Genomic DNA, 25,116 nt, shown 5'->3' with positions numbered 1-25,116 from the left:
CATATCGTAAAAACATAAAAGAATTAAATCAGATTAGTAATTTAATTATACCATGTCCTGACCTAGCACATGCTCATTATTACCATACAAAGATATACTATAAGAGCTATAGTGATTTGTCACAACTTTATCTTGTACACCACGCAATTAAATAAATTCATCGTAAGTACGACCCGACACTAATCGGTTTTACTTTTTCTAACAAATACATTATCACTACTGATATGTACATGGGCGCACGATAAGTCGAAACTGACATACAGAACGTAATCTTGCCCGTGAAAAAATTGAAATCAAGGTATGAATCTGGTCTTGGAAATAAGTATAAATGAGGCAAGGCTGTTGATTATATTAGTCGTCGAAACAGACAATAAAGTGATGCCTCGCCCGCATAAGGGTGCTATGACCCATATATCCTGATCCACTGTCATATATATATATATATGTTGTATATATATGTAACATAATTTATATGTGATAGTGTTTAATCAATCAGTTATACCATTGATATCTTGATCTACTGTAACATAAATTTAATCCATAAATTATTGGGACAACTAGGAGCTAAATCTTTCATCGATTTGAATATTGAACGACAGGGATTCTATAAACATAAAGCGCCAAGAATTTAATCCGGTGCAAATTATTATACATAAGGATTATTCACCGTCCAATAATGACAATGACATCGCACGCCTGAAACTGAATGGCGCCATTAAATTCAATACAGACATGAGGTTTGCTTGTCTGCCACAACCAGGTAACGTTCTAAATGTTGTAATATACAATGGTACGATAGCTTTGTGCATGGCATAATCCAGAAATAACTTCTCATTCCTTGCGATATTTGTTTAAGGTACGCATCCGAATGGGAAGTTTGATCTAATTCAAATTCGATTCATTTCAATACAAAAATACCTATTCTGTCTAGTAAAATTTTATATTCATTTTTTTGAGAGACATATTTAAATTAATTTGCTATACAATTAAGGGAAATTTCACTTGTTATGAAATTGCTATAAATATTCTTTTTCTCCTTTAAAAGGACGAAATTATTAAAAATTGAACACTATTCTATGAAAGAGAAAATTAATTAAGAGAAAATTACCGACAAGGAAGGCAAGAGTGTGCACAAGATAATGACAGGTAAATCCCTTCCATCATTATTGTTAACATCTCACTTTACAACGCATATGAATGAAAGTATTACGTCATTGTACATTTACCTTTACACACGACCGTGCATCAAACATTTATGTATCTATACGTGTGTCACTGAATATTTATCAGAAAAATGTGCTATTTAAATTTATTATTTTTATTTCTTTCATCTTTATTATGGTGATCGTGGTGATCCTCTACATGTCAGTAATGACTACGTTTATCGAGTAGTTGATAAGATTTATGCTCTAATGTTTCATAAAAAATGGAATTTTCGGTGAAACAAATATAAAGCGAGTGTTTCATAAATTTGAGTAATAGGTTTCAATAAATTTAGGTAATCCACATCTTTCTAAAAAAAAATAATAAGGAGGTTACGTATCAAGATAACAGTAAATGATGATTATGCTGACAATAAATAGGAAAATAAGAAGATAGTTAATAGGTCTTAGTAAATTACAAAATTTCTATATATTTTGTTTATGTAAGCGGTATACCATTGTTTAATATCGAATGGACGAACAAGATTGACGAACTGTACAATCGACGTTGCAGGATTCCACATATACTTGCGTCGTTTCCATACGCAATGTTGTTTGCCTGCGTCTGTAAATTTACATACGGTCAGCCTAAATTTTCACCTCAGCTACTCGCCAGTCCACTATTCCGTATAAATAAAGAAGTGACGAGCATCGTAGAAGTGTTGTGTGAAAGTGTACGTCGACCTGGTAGGAAGTGTAGATTCCGAGTCCGATTCAATCGGTTGCTCTCTTTTATTCGGTGGCCAAGCGGTACAGAATTCATAGTATTCGTTCCGTGACAAAATAGTATTCGTTCCGCGATCGACGCGAACATGTGGATCCGTACAATATTCTGCGTGATCATTGTGTTCGCAGCAACGTGTGCCGTTAATTGCGAGAAAGTAAGTAACCGATTAATCGTGGTACATCGTTTACAAAAGACCTCGACACTTTCCCAAACCGTGTACGAATAATTGGATTAATTGAGTGAATTAACTTCTTATAATTAAATAAAAACATATATAATTGAAAACTAATTTATTGGTGAAATTTCGGGAGTCACGAGTTGTAAGTTATTCGTAGAGTCTACAGATCATTACACTCCGTTGTTATGGATTATTTTACATAAATATGGATTATAGATACGTAAAAAGTATTTGTTCCAATGTTTTCTAAATTTAGAATTTATTTCTATTGTATTTATTTAAAATAATGTTAATTTAATACGTGCAAGAGTAGAATATATGAAACACTAATTTCGTACGTTACTACATGTATTCCTTTAATTTATTTTTTATTCATACACGAAGGTAGAAAAATACATTAACTACATACAGGTGCATGATTGTACCATATATCCTGAAACATTTCATAATTTAAAGATATTTTCCGGCATTACATATCTGTATTCTTTGAACACATAAAAATGAAAAATAAAGAATAGCCTTTCCCTTATCTGAAGAAACATTTTACCGTCCTGAAATAAACTCGTCCTTAGAAAAGTTAAGGTCGATGTTTGATAAAATAGGGATAATGAAATTGAATGGATGAATTGAATCACGAGTGAAGAATGATAGTATGAAATTCTTATAGGGTCATCCTTTCCTCTTGGGAAATCAAATGTAAGCTTTATCTTACGATTTATTAGAATTTTGTTTTTATGTGAGGCGTTAGAGGTAACTTCATGGCTTCTTTTTCGCGAAGAATAGAATTTGTTATAATATTTATTGGGTATAATCTCTTACCGCTTTGCATATGTAATGAGAATTTATATTGAGGACACATAACGGCAATGAAAGATGTTCAGATCACTGCTCTGTGTTTTTACAATCGTACGTTCGAATTTGAAATCAAAGATTGAAGTACGCGCTTGCGTGTTGAATATTTATCGACTTCAATTTTTAAACATAAATATTCAAAATATAAATGTTGCTCCATAAAATAATCTTTGTTCTTCTAAGGATCGCATCCCTTTTTAGCATGTGAAAAATTGATCTTTTTTTAGTTATTAAAGGTAGAAACACATTTTTCGGATAGTTTTGTGAAAAAGACATAATACACTAAAATTTGAACGATCAGTTTTATAGAAAATAAATACATTGATCGCGTTTAGTTAATTAATAATATACTAAAGCATAATGTGTGAAGGCATTAATTATAACACATTTATATCAATATCTCATTCTGTATATTATGTAATTGGTTAATCATAAGTAATAATAAAGCCATTTTGCAATAAATATTAGGGATCTTGTTAAAATAAATATAAATTTTTCGCTTAAGATTTACAGAAAGTACAAATTCTTGTTTCCAATATATTGTTCCTGCAGTTAAAACAGCAAAAGGTGACATAAATATAAAAATTTATAGTTACGTTCGCCAATCCCCGTTGAAGAAGTTGACTTAAATGCAACGCAGTATAATATAGCAGCTACGGATGATAAAAATTTCTGGGAATGGCTGGCCAGTTTAATATCCGCTGGTGGATCCATAACAGTACCCGTGACAACAACTGAACTTCCGAGACCAGCGACTGAATCGTGTTTACCTTGCAGTGAGTTTAAACTCGAAACAAGATTATTTGTTCAATATTAAAAATTTGAAGATGTACAATAAATACTCCTTATGACTTATTTAATAGAGATCAATTTATATAAGTTTTTCATTTACAATTTTATGATACATTAATATTAATATTGTTAATTAGGACTAAAAGTAATGTTAAATAAATTCAGTAAAACAAAAATGAAGACTGAAATAAATTAGATTCAAATAAACCAATGAATAAAAATTGGTATTATTTTGTTTTTACTTATGTCTTTATTTTGCATTTAAAGAACATTACTTAACGAAATTGATTAAACTTATGTAATAATATGTTATTTTCTAGAATGTGGTTTAACGAACACACAGAAACGGATCGTAGGTGGTGTTGAGACCCAAGTTAATCAATATCCATGGATGGCATTAATGATGTTTAGAGGACGATTCTATTGCGGTGGATCTGTTATAAGTTCTCGTTATGTATTAACCGCTGCTCATTGTGTCGACAGGTGATTTCATAATATTATAGTATCCATATAGTTATTTGTTATACACAATAATAATGTATACAGTATTATATAGTACATAATTATATATCGTAATAATGTAGCAACATCGGCAATATCATTAGTGACATTAGAACAACTCGAATCATTTCGCTGTATCGTGTACGATAATAGTTATAATAGGATTGTTATGCTACATTATTTTGAGATTATTTGTTACTACGTTATTTTGAAATTTGTGACATTTTCGTTTCTCTTAATTTTAAATTATTTTTCAAAATAACAAAATAGAGAGTAGCAATTTTTCATTACATATGGTGTAATATATATAACAATGACAGCATACGTGTGAAACTATTTAATCGATCAATTATTTTATTGATATCTTGATCTATCGTAACATGAATTCAATCCATAAATAATTGAAACAGGTTCGATCCGAAACTCATGTTAATTCGGATATTAGAGCACGATCGCAATTCTACCACAGAGACAGAGATTCAAGAATTCAAAGTCGAGAAAGTGATCAAGCATAGCGGTTATTCGACGTACAACTATAACAATGACATCGCGCTCGTCAAACTGAAGGACGCCATTCGATTCGAGGGAAAGATGAGGCCTGTTTGCCTTCCAGAACGAGGTAACGTTCTAAATATTGCGATAGTCAATGGTATAGTAGCTTTGTGCATGATATAATATTGTAATATTTCTTATATAATGATGTAATATTTCTTTAAAATGCAGATTTAACAATAAGACGTTTACTATAATACAAATTCTAGTTGCTTTGTTTGCTATGATTCATTCCAATGCAAATTCAAAAATATCTTTTCTTTTTATACGCGGGGAAATGCTCATAAACACCCCGCCGTTCTTCTGGGAAACGGCGGGGTAGTGTTGGACTTGCCGACTAAAACCCTACGGTGGCCTACCTAAAGCTTAACAGGAGTGCCCCGGGACCTCTTACGAATTGCTGCGGGAGCACTCTTGCGTCTTCTCCTATTCTGAGGGAGCCATTCCTTAAGTTTAATTTGGGCGTTGAGAGAGACCACACTTCTTAACACCATCCCCTGGGCCGTCGTGCATGTCCGAGGAGGACCCAGAACTTCCTCGGCATGATGATCACTATGACCACCTAGGGCGACGCAAAACCACCCTTCGACGCGGGATCCTACAAGGATGAGAAATATTCACCCTCTTTTGCTCTGCCCGCTCCTTTGCGGGCATTGTTTTTATGGAGAAAAATTTCAAATAAAATAAAATTCAAAAATATTTATTTGAATTTCAATTAATATTAATCTAGTAGAATTTGAGATGAATTACTCGCAATATATTCATATGTAATGTATATTCATATCTTTTTCTTATCTTTGTTGGATAGATTTATATTATTTTGATATACGATATTTGGGGAGCATTCCACTTGTTATCAAATTGTTATATACAGGGTGGTTGGTAACTGGTGGTACAAGCGGAAAGGGGGTGATTCTACGCGAAAAAAGAAGTTGAAAATATAGAATAAAAAAATTTTTTTTTTTTTTAATTTTTCCATCGAGACAATGATCTACAGTGAGATCCGTTATAACGAGACGTGATAAAGTGCACGCGTACCGAGCGAAAATTCAAAGTCGATTTTCTCGAAAACAAAGCCTCAAACGAAAAATTTTTATTCTATATTTTCGACTTCTTTTTTCGCGTAGAATCACCCCCTTTCCGCTTGTACCACCAGTTAGATTATTAGAGATTAAAAGTAAAAAATTAAACTAATAGAGAGTATAATACTAACTTCCGTACTATTGTTAAAAAAAAGTATTGTGCCTGCCCTTAATGCACCTACGAATATTAAAAAAAGATACGAAAATAAAAAGCTCTAGTGTATTGAAAGAAGCACATATAAACTCCATTTTCAGCTAAAACTTTTGCTGGATTAAATGGAACAGTAACTGGTTGGGGCGCATTAGAAGAGGCTGGCTCGATATCGCAAACTCTGCAGGAAGTGACGGTTCCGATTCTCACGAATGCCGAGTGTCGCGCAACTAAATATCCGGCGCGGAAGATCACAGACAATATGCTGTGCGCAGGTTATCAAGAGGGAAGCAAGGATTCCTGTCAGGTAATAAAAGAAAAATTCCTTTCGTTGTTGCTTCTAACATCTTTTCGATTTACGACACGTACGAATAAAATTATTACGTTTTTATACATTTGCATTTACACATATACATTGACACATATACATACATCAAACTTTTGTGTACACGTTCGTCACTTAATATTAAAGAGAAAAATATGTTGTTCAAAATTATAATGTTTGATTCCTTCTTTTTTATTAGGGAGACAGTGGTGGCCCCTTACATGTTTTTAATGACAACAGTTATCAAGTAGTTGGTAAGATTCGTGTTCTATCGTTTGATAAAGAATAGAAATTCGGTGGAAGAGATACAGAACGAGTCATAAAGTTGCGTATTACATGTCAATGAAAGATCAATATGTTTCTGCAAAAACAAAGAGATTTCGAATTATAATCACAATAACAGCTATAGTGACAATACATTGGAAAATAAGAAAACGATTAATATTAGTAAATAAAAATATTTTTACATATTCCTACAACTGAGTATTATATACAAACAGATTAATTGCTAGTGACTCTGGAGAAAGGAAATCTCTTACATATATTTATTTCAATTAACAATATTTAATTAATAAGAACCAACTTTCCAAATTCTTGCCCCAATGGCAATTGCAGAAGATTGCATCTTTCTTAGTAAAATTACCAATTATTAATCTCAATCACAAAAATAAAATCACAAAAGTAAAATCACAATAAAATTGTCAGTGAGAAATGTGTTGATTTACAACCATATAATCGTAATGCAAAACAAATTCTTACTTCTCGATATATTTCCGGAATTCAGATTAAATTAGGATCCACTTTGTATCTCGTCCATTGTCTGTTTTATAGCTAAACGAATTTACACATCTAAATTCGCAGGAGTGGTATCCTGGGGCGAAGGATGCGCGAAGCCTGGCTATCCCGGCGTTTACAGCAGGGTGAATCGTTACCTCTCATGGATAGCGAATAACACCGAGGACGGGTGTTATTGTTAATTTAAACGATGAATAATAATCGAAAGGTCACGATACGTGTACAAGAATCTTGACTCATGTTTCGATTATTTTTCTATTCATCGTCCTGGCCGACTGAAAACTTAATACTCGCACGATTCTACGAGTGTATTTTTCAAAAGACTAGAATTCGTCCTCGTGGAATATTTCTTCCAGGAATTTAGGATTTTAACGAATTTTTATAGTCGACCATGAAACAATATGGCTACAAGCTCAGCATATTTAATCTTGGTGGTCTTTCATTCAGTACTAAATTTATTTATCAATTATACATATATAGATTTACCCTCTATAATGTCAAAATTACGTATCTGTGTTTTTTAAATATTATTTTTCACATTTATTGTATCCTCTCATTATCAACTAATCTATCAATAGCTATTGTTAATTTTTTACTTTGATAAAGGAATTTAAAATTTTATATCTTAGAACTAAAGTTATGTCGAAACTTTACAGTATGGAATATAAGAAAATGATCAAAGTTAGTGAATAACGAAATTTCAATATATAATATTTTTATAGCTAAGCCGAAGCCAAATGAATTAATTATTAGTGACTGTGGGACGAAAAGAAAAGAAAGTATGTAATCATACGTAATTCTTAACTTTATTCTCAACTGTAAAGAAAGATAGGAGATTATAGAGGGATGAAATTAGTTTCATGGAGTTCACGAGAAGTTAAAAATAATAGCTAGCTTCGCGATCCGTTATTCTACGTCGATGCAGGAGAGACAATTGAAAATTAAGGCACGTATCGAGCGTCCGACTCGTACATAACATCGAACGCACGAGAAAGAAAGTCACCTAGACTTTCTCTGTTTTTTTTTCAACGTGGAATTTCGGTGAAAACTCACGTACCTGCTACCCAATCGCAGCATGATTTGTCGTGTCACGAAGAAATCAAACGCCTATCGTGTCGTTTGCGTTACTCGTTATACAGTGAAACGTCGATTGTTCTTCATTTAATATAAATTCGATCATTTAAACGATTGATCGATCGATTTTATGAAATTAAATTCGTAATATTTACCATATTTTAGGTAATTTAAATATTTATAGCAATCTATACGTAAAATGTTCGATGATACTCAACTTTTAACTTGATTGTAATTTTATCGTTGTAGTTTATTTATATTTGCGTTACAAACGAACTTTTTATATTGTTAATATTAAATAAAATTATTGAAATTTTAATCCCAATTGTTTGCAATTGCTTAATGAAATATTATCCTGTACAGCAACAAATAATTTCTTTCTCCCCAGATAATTCTTTAAAATTATTTTTCTGTGATATTCTGAGACATAAATTAATAATCTCCAAATGTTTCATTATATTTAACAGAAACCATGCATTTAAGGCCTAACGCCCATGTGTGTATCTTTTCTGTATAACAAACACTGTTTTAAATATGTACTAAAAATGTTATCACTTTTTAAGATATTGAAGCTAAAAGGTAGTAATAGTAAAAACAAGGTACAACAAATATAGGAGTGAAAGAATTGATGTGGAAACGAAGAAAATAAAAAGAAAAGAAAATGTTGCGGGTGGAAGGATATAAAGAGCAATTGAGGAAGCTTAGCTCAGCAAACAGTCTCTTAAGCCTATAATATACCGGAGGTAGCGAGGAAAATAAGAAAGGGAAAAAGGGAGGAAATAACTAAAATGGGAGGAAAGTTCGTTTGCTATCTTTTTGTAACTAAATTCCGTATCTTTTTCATCATTCGACGAATCATTGTATAAAACATTTACATTAAATAACATTTAAATCTATGAACGAGTAACACCTAAAAAATATTTGAGTAAACGCATATGCCACGATTATTCACGAACTATCATATCTCTATACATCACCATAAAACTAAAACAATCTAATCAGTATGTCGATTGCACGCGTGATTGCACGTTAATAAAGTGATTCTGATTGTTTCTAACACGGTCCCCTTTAGTCAGAATATCCTATGCAGTATTTTTTCATTTTTTCAAAATATTTCATATATTTAATATATTTGAAATAAATGTCTTTTGTTTCTTCATCTTTCAAGTAAAATTACTCTACAGAGGGTGTTATGAATTAAATGTTTTGAATTGAATATTTTAGAATGAATAAAAAAGGAAAAAATATTTATGGCACAAAGAAAATAATCAAGCTTTATTTCCTCTCAGTTTTTGTATGATAGAATGGATACTTTAACTAAGAGGGATCCAATCATTGAACCATAAAAAAAAGTATAATTAGTAAATAATTAAAATTATCTAATTCGCCATTTGACCACAGTTTAAATATCAGTGACTAGAAGTCCTTCCGGCTTAGTAGCTTGTTGCTCGGTCGATTTACCGTCCGTGTCTACTTTGTCGGATAACCAATAAGTTTCCATGTTACCTTTACCCTGCACGGAACAGTAAACCAACGAATTATACAACATGGTGTGCGGGAATCCCTAAATTAAACTTGCTGCGATACGAACCTTGACCCAAACCAATCCGCGTGATTCAACGTAATACCGATCCGGTGGTAATAACGCTTTCACATCCGATGAGATCTGCACCTTTCCAGGCTGAATCGTGAAAATGGTTAAACCACTGTGTACACTGATAAGTTTGAATTGGTCGAACATGAAAATCGATTGTGTCGTAAACATAGGCAATGAAAGGATAAGAATTTTTATTTCTTTTAAATTATGATGGAACAAAACGCAATGTAGAATAGGGTCTAAAATAGTATGTGTTGAATTATTAAGTGAGAGTACTAAATCTGGATAAGTTGTAAGTTCGAAATGGCTATATATGTCTCGAAATTTAATTGTGATTAACTTGTTTGTAAATTGTTAGAAATAATATTATGGACTTTCTACGGTTGTATTTACTAGCGAGGTAAAACATAAAATATTTTAAAATGTATAAAATTATATTAATTCAAGTAATTCAATTCTAGTAATAGTAGCACATAAATTCAATGTTTCTACCGCGTTCAGTCCCTTCGTATAAAAAAGATTCACTCGTCTATTTAAATTTATTCTGCCTCGTTCTACTCATTCAATCCTTTCGCGGTGGAATTGACCATAAATAAATGAACTTACCAGACTAGTCGTTTGCATCCTAGAAGCAGTATTCACAGTGTCACCGAAAAAGCAATATCTAGGTACTTTGATGCCAACTACACCTGCTACAGCTGGTCCAGAATGGATTCCTAGGAAAGTAGAACTCACTTGTATTATATTATGTTCGTTCTCGCTCAATTGCTCGAAAATATGAAAGAAAACCAGACTATCTGTCATAAAAACTAAGTCTACTTTGATGGCAACAGAAAAAAAAGAAAAGAAAAGAGGATAAGACAGTAAAAAGAAAACGAAACATAAAAGATTTATTTCAAATGAATCTCGGGCTAAATTGTCTATATAACTTTTAATACCTGATAAAAAAGAAAAAAGAAAGAGAAAAATAAAAAAGAAATGAATTATAAAAAATGAAATATATTGGAAACAAATCTCGTGTTAAGTTACCTATACGAATTTGAATATCGACACCAGAGGGTAACTTAAGGGATCGGACGTGTTTCAGCAGCTGCAGCGAAACGTCTGCGATATTTTGCGCGTGATTTTCCGTTCTATCCGGCGCACCACTGGCTGCCATATAGACCCGGCCGACTGTTTCTACCTGTTGAAAGTCGTAAAGATGAAATATCTTGCGTTGAAACGTCTATAAAATTATCGGTGCATTCTGACAATATTTTTATTCTGACAATAATGCAGTGGAGTGCTTAAATTACATATGAAACTCACTTTGTACACGTTAAATTCATCCATCAGCGAGTCGAAACAAGAAAAAACAGCGTTCATCGACGAGACAATGTCCATTGCACCTTCGATCGTTGAATAATCGAAATCGCAAAGCTCGCAGAATAACACGGAAATAGACTCGAATGACTATAAAAGGAAAAGAATATTGAAATACTAGTCTATTGGACATCAAAGATTTTGACTCCTTGCTTTGTAACAATTAATTTTTTCTGTATTACAAATTTTTTATATTTAAAGTAATTAAATACATGTATATAATAACTTTGTATTTTAAACAAATTCTATTCTGTCATTTCATCTATTTGAAATTTCTACTCTCATAGCTTAACCCTTACACTGCATAATTAATTGCTCCAATTCGAAAAATCTCAATTTTAAAATTAAAAGGAAGTTCTGTAACCTTCGCTCTTTTTTATATCTTTCACGTTGTCAGCAGCTATACCATCGTCAGCATTGTCACAATGGAAGAAAATAAATTCTAACAGCTCGAGGATCAAAATCATATCCCTTCATGAATTATGGACTGACGACTACAATAAAATATGGCAGCGTAAAGGTTAAAGTTTAACATGATCAATTACCATAATATTTCGAATAAAACTGATTACGATAATATTTCGCAGAGATAACGCCCAATATTTATACAGTGTCCGCTATGCGAGCGACAATCGTGACAAAATCCGATATATGCATATTTATACATTTTGCTACAAAGAATGATAAAATATATTACAATAATATTTCAAAGACACATTACAGTAACATTTTACGAGATCTTGAAAACGCTAAGCACTCAAAATATTACTTTACAAGATCTTCAAATACCTCGCAAGTGCTTAAAGGACAAGCTCCAGCACGCAATCGATCAGCAACCGTCTGTGGGATCATGGAATACAAAAGCTCGTCGCTCTTATTCTTCCAGCGATCCAGCAACGCGTAGCTGTTTTCCAATTCGGTTGATCTCTGCTCAGCCCTCTCAAACATCATCTCTAATCTGACATAACGCATCGAAACATATATGTATTTTGTCGATGACAATGTATCTCATTGAAACGAGTGGAATTATAGTTCAGTCAATCTTAACCGTAGTTAAAAAATAATATTGTACCTTCCGCAATGTTGCCATCCGGCGAGTACTAACTCACGACTCAAGCCATGAGGATTTAGGTCGTTCAGGTACAGGCCCATGTTAAGCAATTCGTCTAAACTGTTAATTCTGTCGAAGATATTTTGATTGTCTTATATTCTTACGGGCTTCGTTCTTTGGTATTTTGAGATGAGCAACTCAGAAGCCGTATTGATCAACTACATGGAATATTAGAAACTCATATAATAGAAAAATGATATGGCATTATTATCTAAAATTAGTTTTCCAATTATCTTATTTTAAATTCATTTAGAATTTTTTGTTATTAGATATAAGGCCAAATATGAAGATAGGAAATTAAGAGTATTATATCAAAAATTAAATTGTCAAAAAATACAAAGAAAAATATGAGCTAGTAATTTTAATACAATCTTTTCACTCATTATATAGTTATGTACTAACCAATATCCATCCATACTTTTCCATTAAAATATCCAATTTTCTTCTCATCATAAATAATTCATTTTAAACTTTTGAGCGATAACGTAGGTCACTATCTTTGTAAAAGTTAAATATCAATCACATAGTCATAACCAATAAAATCAATAAAATCGAGATAGATTACATCAAGTTGACCAATTTAGCTTCTGAGAGGCTCATATATACATATGTTTCGTCAACTTACAGGGGACTACATAAGAAAATAATTGCTTTAAGATCCTCGATATATCTCATTTGACCTTTCAATAGTATGCTCCTGGCCCCTTGACTGCCTCGCCTATCCAATCCCGAACTGGTGCTTGGGGTATTGTCTGAGTTAGATGAAGCATCGTTATCGTTTAATCTGACCAGCTCCAATTCGAACATCACAGAATGCAAGTACATCACCTGTCCACATGCAGGTAAGTTATCACTTTGTCGAAGACTTTGATAAGTATGGATGCCAATTAAGGAATAAATTGTTAATGAACTTATAAAGGAGGAATTAATTACGATGGTTATGTTGCGAGAGAGTAACCAAGACGAGCTTTTCTTAAGAAGATAGTAATGAAATATTATTTTCTTGGGAAGTAGGTAGACTTTTATAAAACTGATAAAATACGTAATCAAGGTTCCTTGTTGATTAATTTATTAGTTAGTACGTGGAGTAATGGCGATGATATTGAGAATTTCTACTTTAAGTTTTACGTATGAATTTTTATATATATTGAGAATTTAAAGTAGAAGTTTGCAATATTAATGAAAACTTTATGAATGTTTAGGTAAATTCATAGTGAAACTTAAGCAGAAATTTTCTTCATCCATTAAATATTACTCCTACGTGTTTTTAGTGTTACTTGGAAGAACTATGCTTTATAAAGTATGTAAAAATGTAATTTAATTTAATGTCCCGTTAAATAGAGCAACCATTTCGTTTGGCAAAACCATTAATTTGTAAAACAATGTAGTATAATAGTAATTAAAATAAATATAAGTTTAGAAGCGTTGAAAATTATTTTTCAAACGTGTAACTTTTCGAAATGGAAAGTTATATCAGCTCAATATGAAAGACCCTTATACGAAAAGACATTTTACATGGATATGAGATATAGTTATATAATGCAATATCCTTATCCCTTAACTTCAAGAAAATTAGACACTTTCTGCTTTATTCGTCATAAAAAGCTCCCTTACATTTCCCCACGTGAAAGATATCCCTTTAGGCCTACGGAATTTAAAAACATCCGTGACGTGTTTATTCAAAATGGACGAACTGCCACCCCATGCTTGCAGGAGTTTATCGCCGGCCCCCAATATCCTCATGTCTTTGTTGATTACCACTCCAAATGGGAAAAGACGTAAAAGGAACGATATTGACACCGGTGCTAATTCACGGCCAAGTGGAGTTTTCATACTGTTGTTCTTTGCGATCTAAGAACGTAAACATGAATAATTTTAAGTTTAAGTGGAGATATATATGTAAATACAAAGAAAATAAAAAATAATTTTATTTTATGAAAAAGCATGGAAATTTTATATCAAGTATGGCGATGAACATTGTAAGAACTAGAATAATTTATTCCAATGTTCTAAGCTAAAATCTTAATAGTTTTTTAAATTTACATTTTATACGGAGGTTTTATATTGATTAAAAATAATTCCTTTTTATTAGAGCAGACAGTTAGTAAACGATACAAAATTTTCATTTTAACTCCCCGCCAGCAATATTGGTCGTTAAGGTCCAGACGAAATTTTTATTGTTTAATTTCTCCCAAACGAAGGTGTCAGATAAAAAAACTTACATCTACAGGACTTTGATTAAGTAAATACTGTTTGCTTCGGTAGCTCCGATTCAGTTCTAAATACTACGAAGGTAATATGAGCACCATACCTTCAACGACTCATATTGCCGCCCACGTCATTTTAATGTCGCGTAATTTTTTTTTCATTTCCATATACAATATACTAACCTTTTAGCGGTCAGTGTCTCGTCTGGCTTTTATGTTCCTTATACTTTAATAAGTATGAGATACACAGTCTTTCTTTCTCAACGCGTGTATCGTGTTATTTTTCAATAATAAATAATCCACTTAAAAATCTCGCAAATATAGATCTTAAAATGATTATACTTTTCTAAGGGTCGAAAAATTTCTTGATATTTTTTCGAAAGATCTTAGTCTTATTGGTAAAATCTTATAATAGCTTCTTAAAATATTTGTTTATTACGAAACTGTGTACTTTCAAACAATTTCCCATTTTTTCACAACTTTGTATCAAATTTTTATTTTTATTGGAAAAAGATTTAAACATTTGGCTGAAGTATCACTTGTATGGTAAATTAAAGACTATGATAAGTATCTGAGAATTTTCAGATATTTTTAAAATTGAAAACAGTAAGAAATTAGGTCAGGGATTGGAAGACCCATAATGCCGACCGGCTTAGTGAAACACCGTATTGCCGACGAGGGGTTAATTATTAAACTATAACTTATACGTATACCTACTCGTATATCATGGATCGAAATATTTCTATGTAATTACTCACGTATTCACGATTGTCGAAATCAATTCTAAATTTAACCATTACGCTTCTGGATCCAGGGATATTGTTTGAACTTCCTAATACTCGTATGACTAAATCTGTTTCGTAAAGCTCTTTCGCTATTTGAAATAACTGACCTAAGGAAAAATATGAAAGTGAACCTTTGTTGTATATTTTGTAACTAAATTTATATCGATTTTATCTTGTGAAAAATAATTTCTTGTATCTTTTAGATTTTATCTCATTCTATAATTAATTTCGAAAATTTTTACTTTCGTAAAAGTGTTCTTTCTTTTTTATGCATTATGTACATATATACACGATATATATCAGAAGAATATATTTTTATATATATAATATATTACAAGCGAAAGTTAAAGCAGAAGCACTCGTAAAGAGTAAAAGACTTATCTTAAAAAGTTGTGTTATCTTACCCATAAGATAGTGCGTAAATCCTTTCCTGGTGCTTCGATAAACTAACACCACACCCTGTGGGTCGACGTGTGTAGTGTACATCGAAGGACTTTTCATACGTGGATACGTGAATCTCATTTGCATGTGAATATTGTCGACGTTTTGTAGAAAGTCACAAAAATAACGACCAGTGGCTTTTATCATGCAGGCATATCTGTCATAAAGATAATAATTACTATTGAATTTTTATCTAAAAGAATCCCAATTTTACTTTTTGAATATTTGGAAGAATGGAAACGGCAGTGACACGAAACAAGGATTCTTATACAATTCGAAAGAAATGTTCTATCAGCACTTGCATTATCAGAAATTCACATCAAAATAAAATTCGTTTAGTTCCACTAAAAAAAAAAAAGAAAAAAAAAATAAATATATTTCGAATGAATTAAAATGAATTTCTTGTTACATTATATTTCTTTAAAACTTTCTATACCAATATTCTTTAGTAATTATTTTAAAGCTTGATTGATTATTCGGATGATTAAAAGAAAATTATGAGTTACAACCATCTAGCACTTCAAATTTACAATCGACATAAATCACGTTCTATGTTCCATATTCAAATAATTCTCCCTCTTGAGACATTGAAAATTGATAAAACAGTACACCACATGATTCTGGTTGCATAAACTATAACAAGAACAAGTATATTATAGAGACAATCTAGCAAATAGTTTTCAACTCTATTACAACACATGGTTCTCTTTATTTTCATCGAGTAAGAACAAAAAGCACAGTAAAATAAAGTGAAACATTTGATGCAGGTAGTGGTAAATACGCCTTTTGATTGCTCGAGGAGTGGTTTGCTAATGATGCCAACTGGAGTATCGACTCAAATGCAACAAAATATTAATCGAAGCTTTTAATTGATCTTATGCTCGTTCCCACAGGTAATAATTAATTCTACATCACGTAGTTCTCGATGTATAATAGTAATTGGTTCGTTTAATTAGCTAGAACCTAAATACAATATCGTGGTACGAGCTCTATTCAATCAGGCATGTGTTTCAACTTGTGCGACCGTAAATGACTTCGACTTTGTTGATATTTAAACGTCACAATTACCTTCCATACCTCCAATTTTGCTACAGAACAAATATGTTTCTAAGAATTTCCTTTTCTATCCACATATTATATTTCCTTCATTTTTAACCTATATATTATTTTTCTTTCTTTATGTCTTTCTTTGGAGTAACATAAAATTGTTTAGTACGAACTAGACAAACAATAAAACAAGCATTTTCACACATTTTATCTACATATTATGTTTTTCTAGGTTTCAATTATCAATCATACATGCTATTGATATTTTTACATTTATCATTAGAGCAATGTAGAATTGTTTCATACGAATCAAACGAATTAAATATATTTCTTTACTCTAAAGGAACTTTTTATCCCACACCTGGTATCTTTAGATTGTACATGACTCATAAAACATCAGAAAATTTACTTACCCTAAGTTGCTAAAAAATCTAACGAAACACTTCCCAAAGAATTGCATTACATCCTCCACGGATTCGCCATTGCATTCGGCTAATGCAGCAGCTAAATTGGTCATAAGCTCGTCGGGATAAGTTTGTCGCGTGTTGAAAACCATATGTTTGCAATCAGCTCTTTCCAGGAGCTGAAGCCACACATCCTCGCCGTATTCTAACTGTAACGAGAATTTGATGGCTCTGTCATTATTAGCATTCTTCCTGAACAAACTTTTTCCATCCTGGTTATATTACTTTCCATATTACTTTCTTTCACATTTTTCTTTTTCTTAGAGAATCATTTTATACCAGTCTTAGAAATTTTATTTTAGAAAGATTGTATTACGTAATATAACGTTACAACGAAAGCCACGTAGTGTGAAGAGAGTCAGTGAAAGCGTTATTGTAAATTTCATTTACATTTGGAATTTCAAAATGTAATATCATAGAAAATTTTAATGTTCTAAAAAATATAGAAAACTTTTTATCAAAATGTAATATGTTATAAAATAAAAATGTCAAAGTGATATATTAGTTTCTCAGACAAATGATCTTTCACGAATCAACGTGTCGATAAAGAATGTGGAAAAAATTTTCAGTTTGTAGCTTTATTTTTTTCACGCAGATTTTTGTGCCACCAGATGATTGATTTCCGATAAAAATGGCTCAAGAACGGTGAGAAAAGACAATATAAAAGGATAAAACGTTTAGCTGTTTTTATTATGCTCCGGGGAATATTTCACCCTTCATAGTTCCTATTGTTTCCTCGCCACGAAAAACAAAGAGCGAACTCTGTACTATGGAACTCGTTACGTCATTTATAAGTAACGACTTTATATTCGCTGTATTTAATTTACCATGAATCACGTTGCAGGACACGTATATTTCTTGTCCTAAAATTAATAAAATTTTCTTCATTAGATTCTTTGAAAAATGCTGTTGGACATTATTTAAATGAAATTCATTTATAAACACAGAGATATTGAATTTATTAGGTGTAAGAAAGAATTCTATACTTTTATGAATACAACGTATCTTCACTTTTAAGACTTTTAAAATTTCAATCATTCAAATATTTTTCATTTAAGTTGATAACTTTTTCCATTCGTTACATGTATTGATTAATTCTTTATTGTTGCTCTTTCACGTCGAACTTTTAAAAACATTGACACGTGGCTCATTTTTAAACTTCCTTTCCTTCCTCTGATATCATTTTCACAGACTATTACTTTTTATGTGTATTGTACTTTATCGACTATATCTTTACTGATATCGGATGACAAATAAATATGAGAAAATATTAAAAGATTATAGTTACAATAAGGACAAGAATAAACTTTTAACCGACTATTTACATTAAAGATAAAAGAAAATAATATTTCAACAATTTCAAATCAATTTTTATTAATAGAACAAATTTGAACAAGCACATTTACTGTCATTGTTTTCGTAACCTTTTCTTGACTTATATTTTAAAAATTTATCGTCAGCCGTACATAGATATATTAAAAAGTTTTAAAGAATTTCACTCTGAGGTACCTCTGTTTGACTGTAAAATTAAAAGTACACGCAGAACCTTTTCTGCACCTAATATTTAATACTGATCATATCTATAATTCTATTCTTTCCACACATTGATAAGTTACAAAATCAAATAAAATATACAATTTTATTTATTAGATCTCATTATGTGATATATGAACTCATTAGTTTAATTCGTGTCTGTTCTTTTCTACAAGTGATTAATTTGGTATGCACAAAGTACTTATAAAATGAACTACAATTGGTACGCTTAATATTAAAAATTCATTACTACATTTCACAGAATGATCACTTAATACACATGTGTATATCGTTAAATGTACAAAATGTTGTTCATTCTACATATTCACAAGAAATTGATTCGCGCAATCAAGCCAATTTCTAGTTCCCCGTAGAATAATCAATGCTGTTTCCGACATAATGACTTTAGTCACGAAAATTAATATCGTCTTCACACTAATGAGACCTCGTGAGATTTAACATGTCAAATGGACACGCAAATTTTTCAGATAGAACGAATCGTCAATGTTTAATTATCAAATATCAATTAAACGCTGAGTTATACACAAGTACAACTTTTATCGTATATTTTAATTCTATCAGCCCTCGTTACAATAATTACTTTGCCTCATAAATTATGTACAAACGATTTTCTAAGTTTTAATTGAACGATTTTCTAATTTTGCGATCAAATGGTTGTCTACCTTTTTAATCAAACGATTCTCTATACTACTATATCCAAGGGACTTTTAATTTTTTAATTAAATGATTTCCTAACTTTCAATCGATCGATTTAATACCCGTAAAGATCGCAATTACCTTGTAGAATCTCTTCAAAGGAATTAATCAAGACGACGCGATCCATGCATGCTAACAGAGATAGTGTAGGTAGCTTTCCTCTTACATAAAATTTATTCCTTAATGTTGCCTCGTAGTTGCAGAAACTTCAAACGAGATATTCGCTTTCCTAGATATTTACCGAAGGACAGTGAACGATAAATAATAAATTGTTGGCTAAGCGATCGTCATTGATACAAAAGTTATTTAGAAAAACAAATTAGCGTCCTTAAGTGACGGAAGAACGATGCTATTTTTAAATCTTCGTACAATTAAGGCGTCTTACCGAAAGGAAGTCTGAATCCATCCATATTCAGGTAGCTCGTTTGTTGCGTACCTTCAAACCATTTCCTTCGGCCACTACGTGACTCTTTTTGCAACGACTGATTATTTTCGGACGATACAATAAATCAGCAACTTGCACGCCGCTTGATAAACACATCGATATACACGATCGTTCAAAAGTATCCACACACTTGCTTATTTTTGACACAATATACTTTCATTATAAAATTATAGATAGATCGAACTGTGCTGATTTTGTTCTTTTTGGCCACCATACTTACGTGTAATTAAGCTATTAAATTGCCCAAATAAAAAAGTTAATATAATAATTAACAATAAAACTATTGTTTATGATCGTCACACTTTAAACTATTTTATTATTTAACAAACTTGTGCCTCAGGTTCTTTCATTTCTAAATGAAAGATCACAGGAGGAAAACATAAGATAAGTATCTTTTCGTTCATTTTCTGATCTTTATCTTTAGTCACGAAAATCCATACTCTAGTCATTCATTTATAAAACTTTCGTTAAATTTAAATATGTTTACTGCAAGTCGAGTAAAGTATTCAAATATTTATGAACTGCAGTGTAAGGCAGTTTCATTTTGTTTGTACGACCGAAAAGGGTTGAGGTTTGCAAAGGCAACAATTGCTGAACAAGGAGAGGCAATTTTTCCGGAAGCACAATTCTATGGTCGCATTCGATCGTTTTGCTCTGGAAACGAGAAGGATTAAAAACTCGTGCAGGAATCAGGATATTTATTTCAGTCATCGATACTTAAACAAATTGGGATACTTTATCAAGATGATTAAGAACGGACGTAAATCGCCGAGGCTGAGAAAAGGAGGATATTGGAGAAAGCTATCGCGTTGCAGATCGGATCATGTTCTTTTATGATTTCTATTCCCAGAGAAATTCTTTTCGATTAATTTAATTCATATTCCCTCAAGGTGTTCCATCGAGCGACTTTTAGTCTGTATTAATTAGTTTCTAATTATATTTGTTGGATAAATGTAGGCATTAATTATATGCACTATTGTTTGCGAGTACTAAGTCACGAATTATGCTGTATTTTGTAAGAATTTAATTGTTAAATAATCTGTGATAATAAAATTATTTTATGATCTTTCGGTTATAAATTATATTTAGAGGATTCAAGCAAATTGTACAGATATATAACTTTGAATGCCACTTACGTATCCATTAAGACTTAAAGGTTTAGTTAAATTAAATTAAAAAAATGGAATTATTTTATAATCTATTCGCCATAAATGATGATTACATGCAATAGAAAAAATTTGTAATTATTAATTACTAGAATGCATAACTATTCATTTGCTACATTAATGTAGGGAACTCTTTGCTTACCTCTTGGTAAGAAATAACATTTAACGAAGTAGAAAAGAATGTAAAGATTTATTTCGAATACTAAAAACTTTATAACGCAATGCGGTATTTGTAGCAGTAATAATAATTCTATAGAATGACATACAGTCGTTGAAGAAGGTAGTAGATCTTTAAAAGAAATTGATAAAAGAAAATTTATGTGTACCATTAACTGCAAAGTAGGAACTAAAGAATACTTTCTTTTATTTTGTATAATAAATAATCGATATGATTTCGCTTTGCATTTTACACGTTATTTTATAACTATAAAACTACAACAATACGTGAAAGATTTGTTCTCGACCTGGTATATAGATTCATTACCTATTCAAATACCCCTATGTTTTTCTTACAAATTGATGTACATATATCTACTAAGATAACAAAGTTTGACATTTCATAGCAAAGTGGTACGCGCATGTATAGGAATAAAAAAGTAATGACATTTAATAAGGAAAAAAACTATTGCATTTAGAGAAACTTTCATTATCAGTTTAACTGGTACGAAGTGATCAACATCAAGTATACAGGGTGATGCTAAAAATCAAGATGAGTCACATTTTTTTAAATATAAAAACGAAGTACCATAAAAGATTTTGATTATCAGGAATTAGATATTATTTTTATAAGTCATCCTATTGTTACTTGCTAGAATTGTGTTTAATGTTTCATATCTTTGTTTTATAGAAGTGCGGCACTTACATTTAATACAATTATATTTAATTATGCTTCTAGATTTTAAGTTATTCATCGAACTAGGAAACACAAATGAACCTATATGTATACTGCATACGTTACCAAATATTTACATTCATGTCTGCAACAGGAAATATTTAAACACGGACATAAATAACTCGCGAAATATATAAAACATAAAACGAGATATTCCTCACTGACAAAGAATTCTGTGGATTTTATTAAAAAAAAAAAAAAAAGATACAATCATAACTTATGAAAAATTTAGACGCAAAAATGCACATAATACGCAGAAATATAGAAAACATCCAAAGCAGAATAGTCGTTATAATATTTAATACACAACATGAATCACTATTTAAGTTCCATCTTTTTTAGATATGTTCACAAAAATAGGAATTTTTATACGTGTATATCCGCAATTTATAAAGAGCACGTTTATTCATCTTACTGTTACGTATCTTATTATAGAAATAATAACAGTTCAGAAGTCTCCTTCTAGCAATATTCTGTCTCTAATTTTGCTCAACTCTCACAGTCCTCAAGTTTCTATCTCTGAATTTCGTTTTAACAAACAAAAAGACTTCTAACATATCAAATAATTCTCAACAAAAATAAAAATTAAAAACCTTGCGTGTCAACAATTATTATTCAATTTCTTCCTGAATCTTAACAATAATTTCTCGATAATAGGAAAGCAATTTGACTTTAAAAATAACTTTTAAAATAAAAAGAACACAACAGGGTTAAAACGCGAGGCCAGTTACCGCATTAATCCTGTACAGCGGTGCATGTGCTTCCTGCCCTGCTATTTCCTTCTTATCTCATCATGAAATAACTACATTATTTTGGAACAAGGAACTATACCGCTGATTGTATCAATTCTCTTTGAACTTTCAATCCACGCACACCGTTTTAACTGCCTGACACAATCGAATACCTAAACGTAATCGAACGCTAACACACGTTGATTCAGGATAACAGAGGAGGTACCATTCGAACACGGACGAGGAACGAGAATAAACAGGATCTTCGGGTACTGGTTTAGCGAAAAGCGTAGCACTCACACACAGAGTCGTCTATCTTTTTCTCTTTCTTTGTACATACGTTTACCGACCTGCACGAAGTGCTGCACACTCTCCAACAGCATACCGTACATTGTTCCGGCTGTTTCCGCGGTATTACTTCACCAAATGACGTACGCATTCATAAGGAAGCAGCTCGTGCCCGGAATTGGGAAAATGCGATCTTTCGCGATCACGACGGTGTTTCTGAGCGCGGAACGTCGGTCGCATCGTCGCGGCGAACGCGTCGCACCGCCGTCTTCCAGTCAAGTGTTTCGCGCCATTACCATGCCAGTTGCCATATCAGATTGCGCTTTTATTATCTCTCTTTACGAGAGAGTGAACACAGAGAGACTGGTCCGGCTCGACGGCGCGCCTAACTTTGAGTTTCAACATTGTGCCGACGGGGGTTCAGACTCGGGAAGGGTGGTTAGGATTCACGTCGACTGCGTGCGCAGCATGCTGGTTCTTCTGCTTGCTTCCTAGCACCTTCGGACACCTGTTCATCTTCCGATCGCGTACGTACACCTGGGAATTGTTTCCCTTACTTGTCAGAAATTCTGACGTATGCGATGACAGTAAGTTATATGTATGTAATATACGTTAGTCTGATCTCATTCCTGTCAAGGTAGTACGTGAAATGTCAGAAATGATAGCTGGAAACGTAGTTTTTGAAGCTCGATGCCTTTACATTTAACGGGTGAAAGTGATTTCCTAAATTAAGTATGTGGTTGGTTCTGTTGAATAGCTTTTTCTGACAATGAGAAAAGCCATAAGAAATTTAATGGATGCAATTTATATATAGGCTGATCCAATCTTCTCTATTTTGTAAAATATGTAAGATATTGACTAGCGATTTTTGGACGTTGAAGTTTTTAAGTCCAGCAGGCAAAAGTGAGTTTTAGGATTGATTTAATTTGAAATTGGTGGAAATTCAGAGAATTCGGTTGTGTAGTATGCTTGATAATGAGGAAGGTTCTAGGAAATGCGATGAATGTAATTTACACGTAAGTTGACTAAATCTTTTTTCTGCGGAGCTGATATGTAGGGTACGAAAGACAAAACAGTGACTGGAATCCTATTTTTTGAAGAACAGACGAAAGTGATGTTTTGATGCAACTTTAAAGGTTGAAAGGTTAAGACAGGGCTAGTAGTTTAGTCAAATAGTAAATAAAGCCAAATTGACACTGTTAATTCATCGAAAAACATCGATTGCATCTTTGTTTCATCCGTAGTGATTCTACAAAGTAAACAGTGTATGTTTACCTTTGCATGCTATTTGACGAAACTACTAGCTGTGTTTGAACTAGCCTTTAAATTAATGAAGATGGAGAGAAGTTGATTTGTTTGAATAATTTGTCTAACAAAGAAAACTTCTAAGAAATACGACTGACTTAGTATTTTTTGTCTAGGGATATTTTTATGCAGAGTAAGCGGCAATATGTATAGCAACTGAGACGTAGTTTGTAAATATTGAAGATTTAAATTATAATAGCAAATAGTGACGTAGGTATGTGTAATGCATCGATTAATGAAGTTTAAGGTTAGTAAGAATAGAGGAAAGTTCATTTAATTGGACTATTTTTCTGAGGAATCTTCTAAGAAGTATGATAAAAGATCTACTTACTTACGTATATCTATATATGTATCTAATATTTCTTCTCTAATCTTCTCTAATCTACCTAGTAAATAATAACTATATGCTAATCTAACTTTTCGTGTCAAGATATTTCGTAGGGAGCAAAGATTTCAGTTAGAATATAGTTTTTGAACTTTGAAACTTTCAAGTTGAGCAATTGGATGTGTAATATTTCGACTGAGAAATTAAGTTTAAAGTTGGTAAGAATGGAGAGAAGTTGGTTTGTTTGGCTAAATGAGTGGCTTATTCATTAAGCATTCTGTCCTTTGTCCTCTCTTGAGACGATTCGTATTATGACTTTGGGGTTTAGTCCCTCCATTTTAGTAAATAGAACCCAACGTATGCTTCGCGTAAACGCAATCTCATTATCAATTCAGATTAAAATTTAATCGAAATTGCTGCCTAAGGTGAGCTTGACGTCTGAGATTCAATAAATTATTTAGCTTACCAT

The 25,116-nt window shown here is 31.9% G+C and overlaps 2 protein-coding genes across 2 annotated transcripts; one reads left to right on the top strand and one right to left on the bottom strand.

The window, feature by feature from the left end:
* Nucleotides 1-2,014: 2,014 nt before the first annotated feature.
* On the top strand, nucleotides 2,015-7,339 carry LOC138183555 (trypsin-1). Its single transcript, XM_069120625.1, has 7 exons — nucleotides 2,015-2,083; nucleotides 3,552-3,735; nucleotides 4,072-4,234; nucleotides 4,663-4,871; nucleotides 6,142-6,344; nucleotides 6,562-6,616; nucleotides 7,224-7,339. The coding sequence occupies exons 1-7, from the start codon at nucleotides 2,015-2,017 to the stop codon at nucleotides 7,337-7,339; spliced, it is 999 nt and encodes a 332-aa protein (XP_068976726.1).
* LOC138183550 (soluble guanylate cyclase 89Da-like) lies at nucleotides 6,207-23,413 on the bottom strand. The gene is made up of 13 exons (XM_069120614.1): nucleotides 23,080-23,413; nucleotides 17,195-17,394; nucleotides 15,698-15,891; nucleotides 15,267-15,400; nucleotides 13,916-14,152; nucleotides 12,927-13,129; nucleotides 12,263-12,370; nucleotides 11,980-12,148; nucleotides 11,137-11,280; nucleotides 10,858-11,011; nucleotides 10,435-10,544; nucleotides 9,823-9,912; nucleotides 6,207-9,744 (listed from the first exon to the last, which is right to left on the bottom strand). Exons 1-13 carry the CDS (start codon nucleotides 23,119-23,121, stop codon nucleotides 9,634-9,636), a joined length of 1,896 nt encoding a protein of 631 aa, XP_068976715.1. The 5' UTR covers nucleotides 23,122-23,413; the 3' UTR covers nucleotides 6,207-9,633.
* Between the last annotated feature and the right edge of the window lie 1,703 nt (nucleotides 23,414-25,116).

The sequence above is a fragment of the Bombus flavifrons genome, chromosome 9 (assembly GCF_040668555.2).
Source record: "Bombus flavifrons isolate JBK064 chromosome 9, iyBomFlav1_principal, whole genome shotgun sequence".
Lineage (NCBI taxonomy): Eukaryota > Metazoa > Arthropoda > Insecta > Hymenoptera > Apidae > Bombus > Bombus flavifrons.
This window is presented reverse-complemented; position numbering and strand designations above follow the sequence as displayed.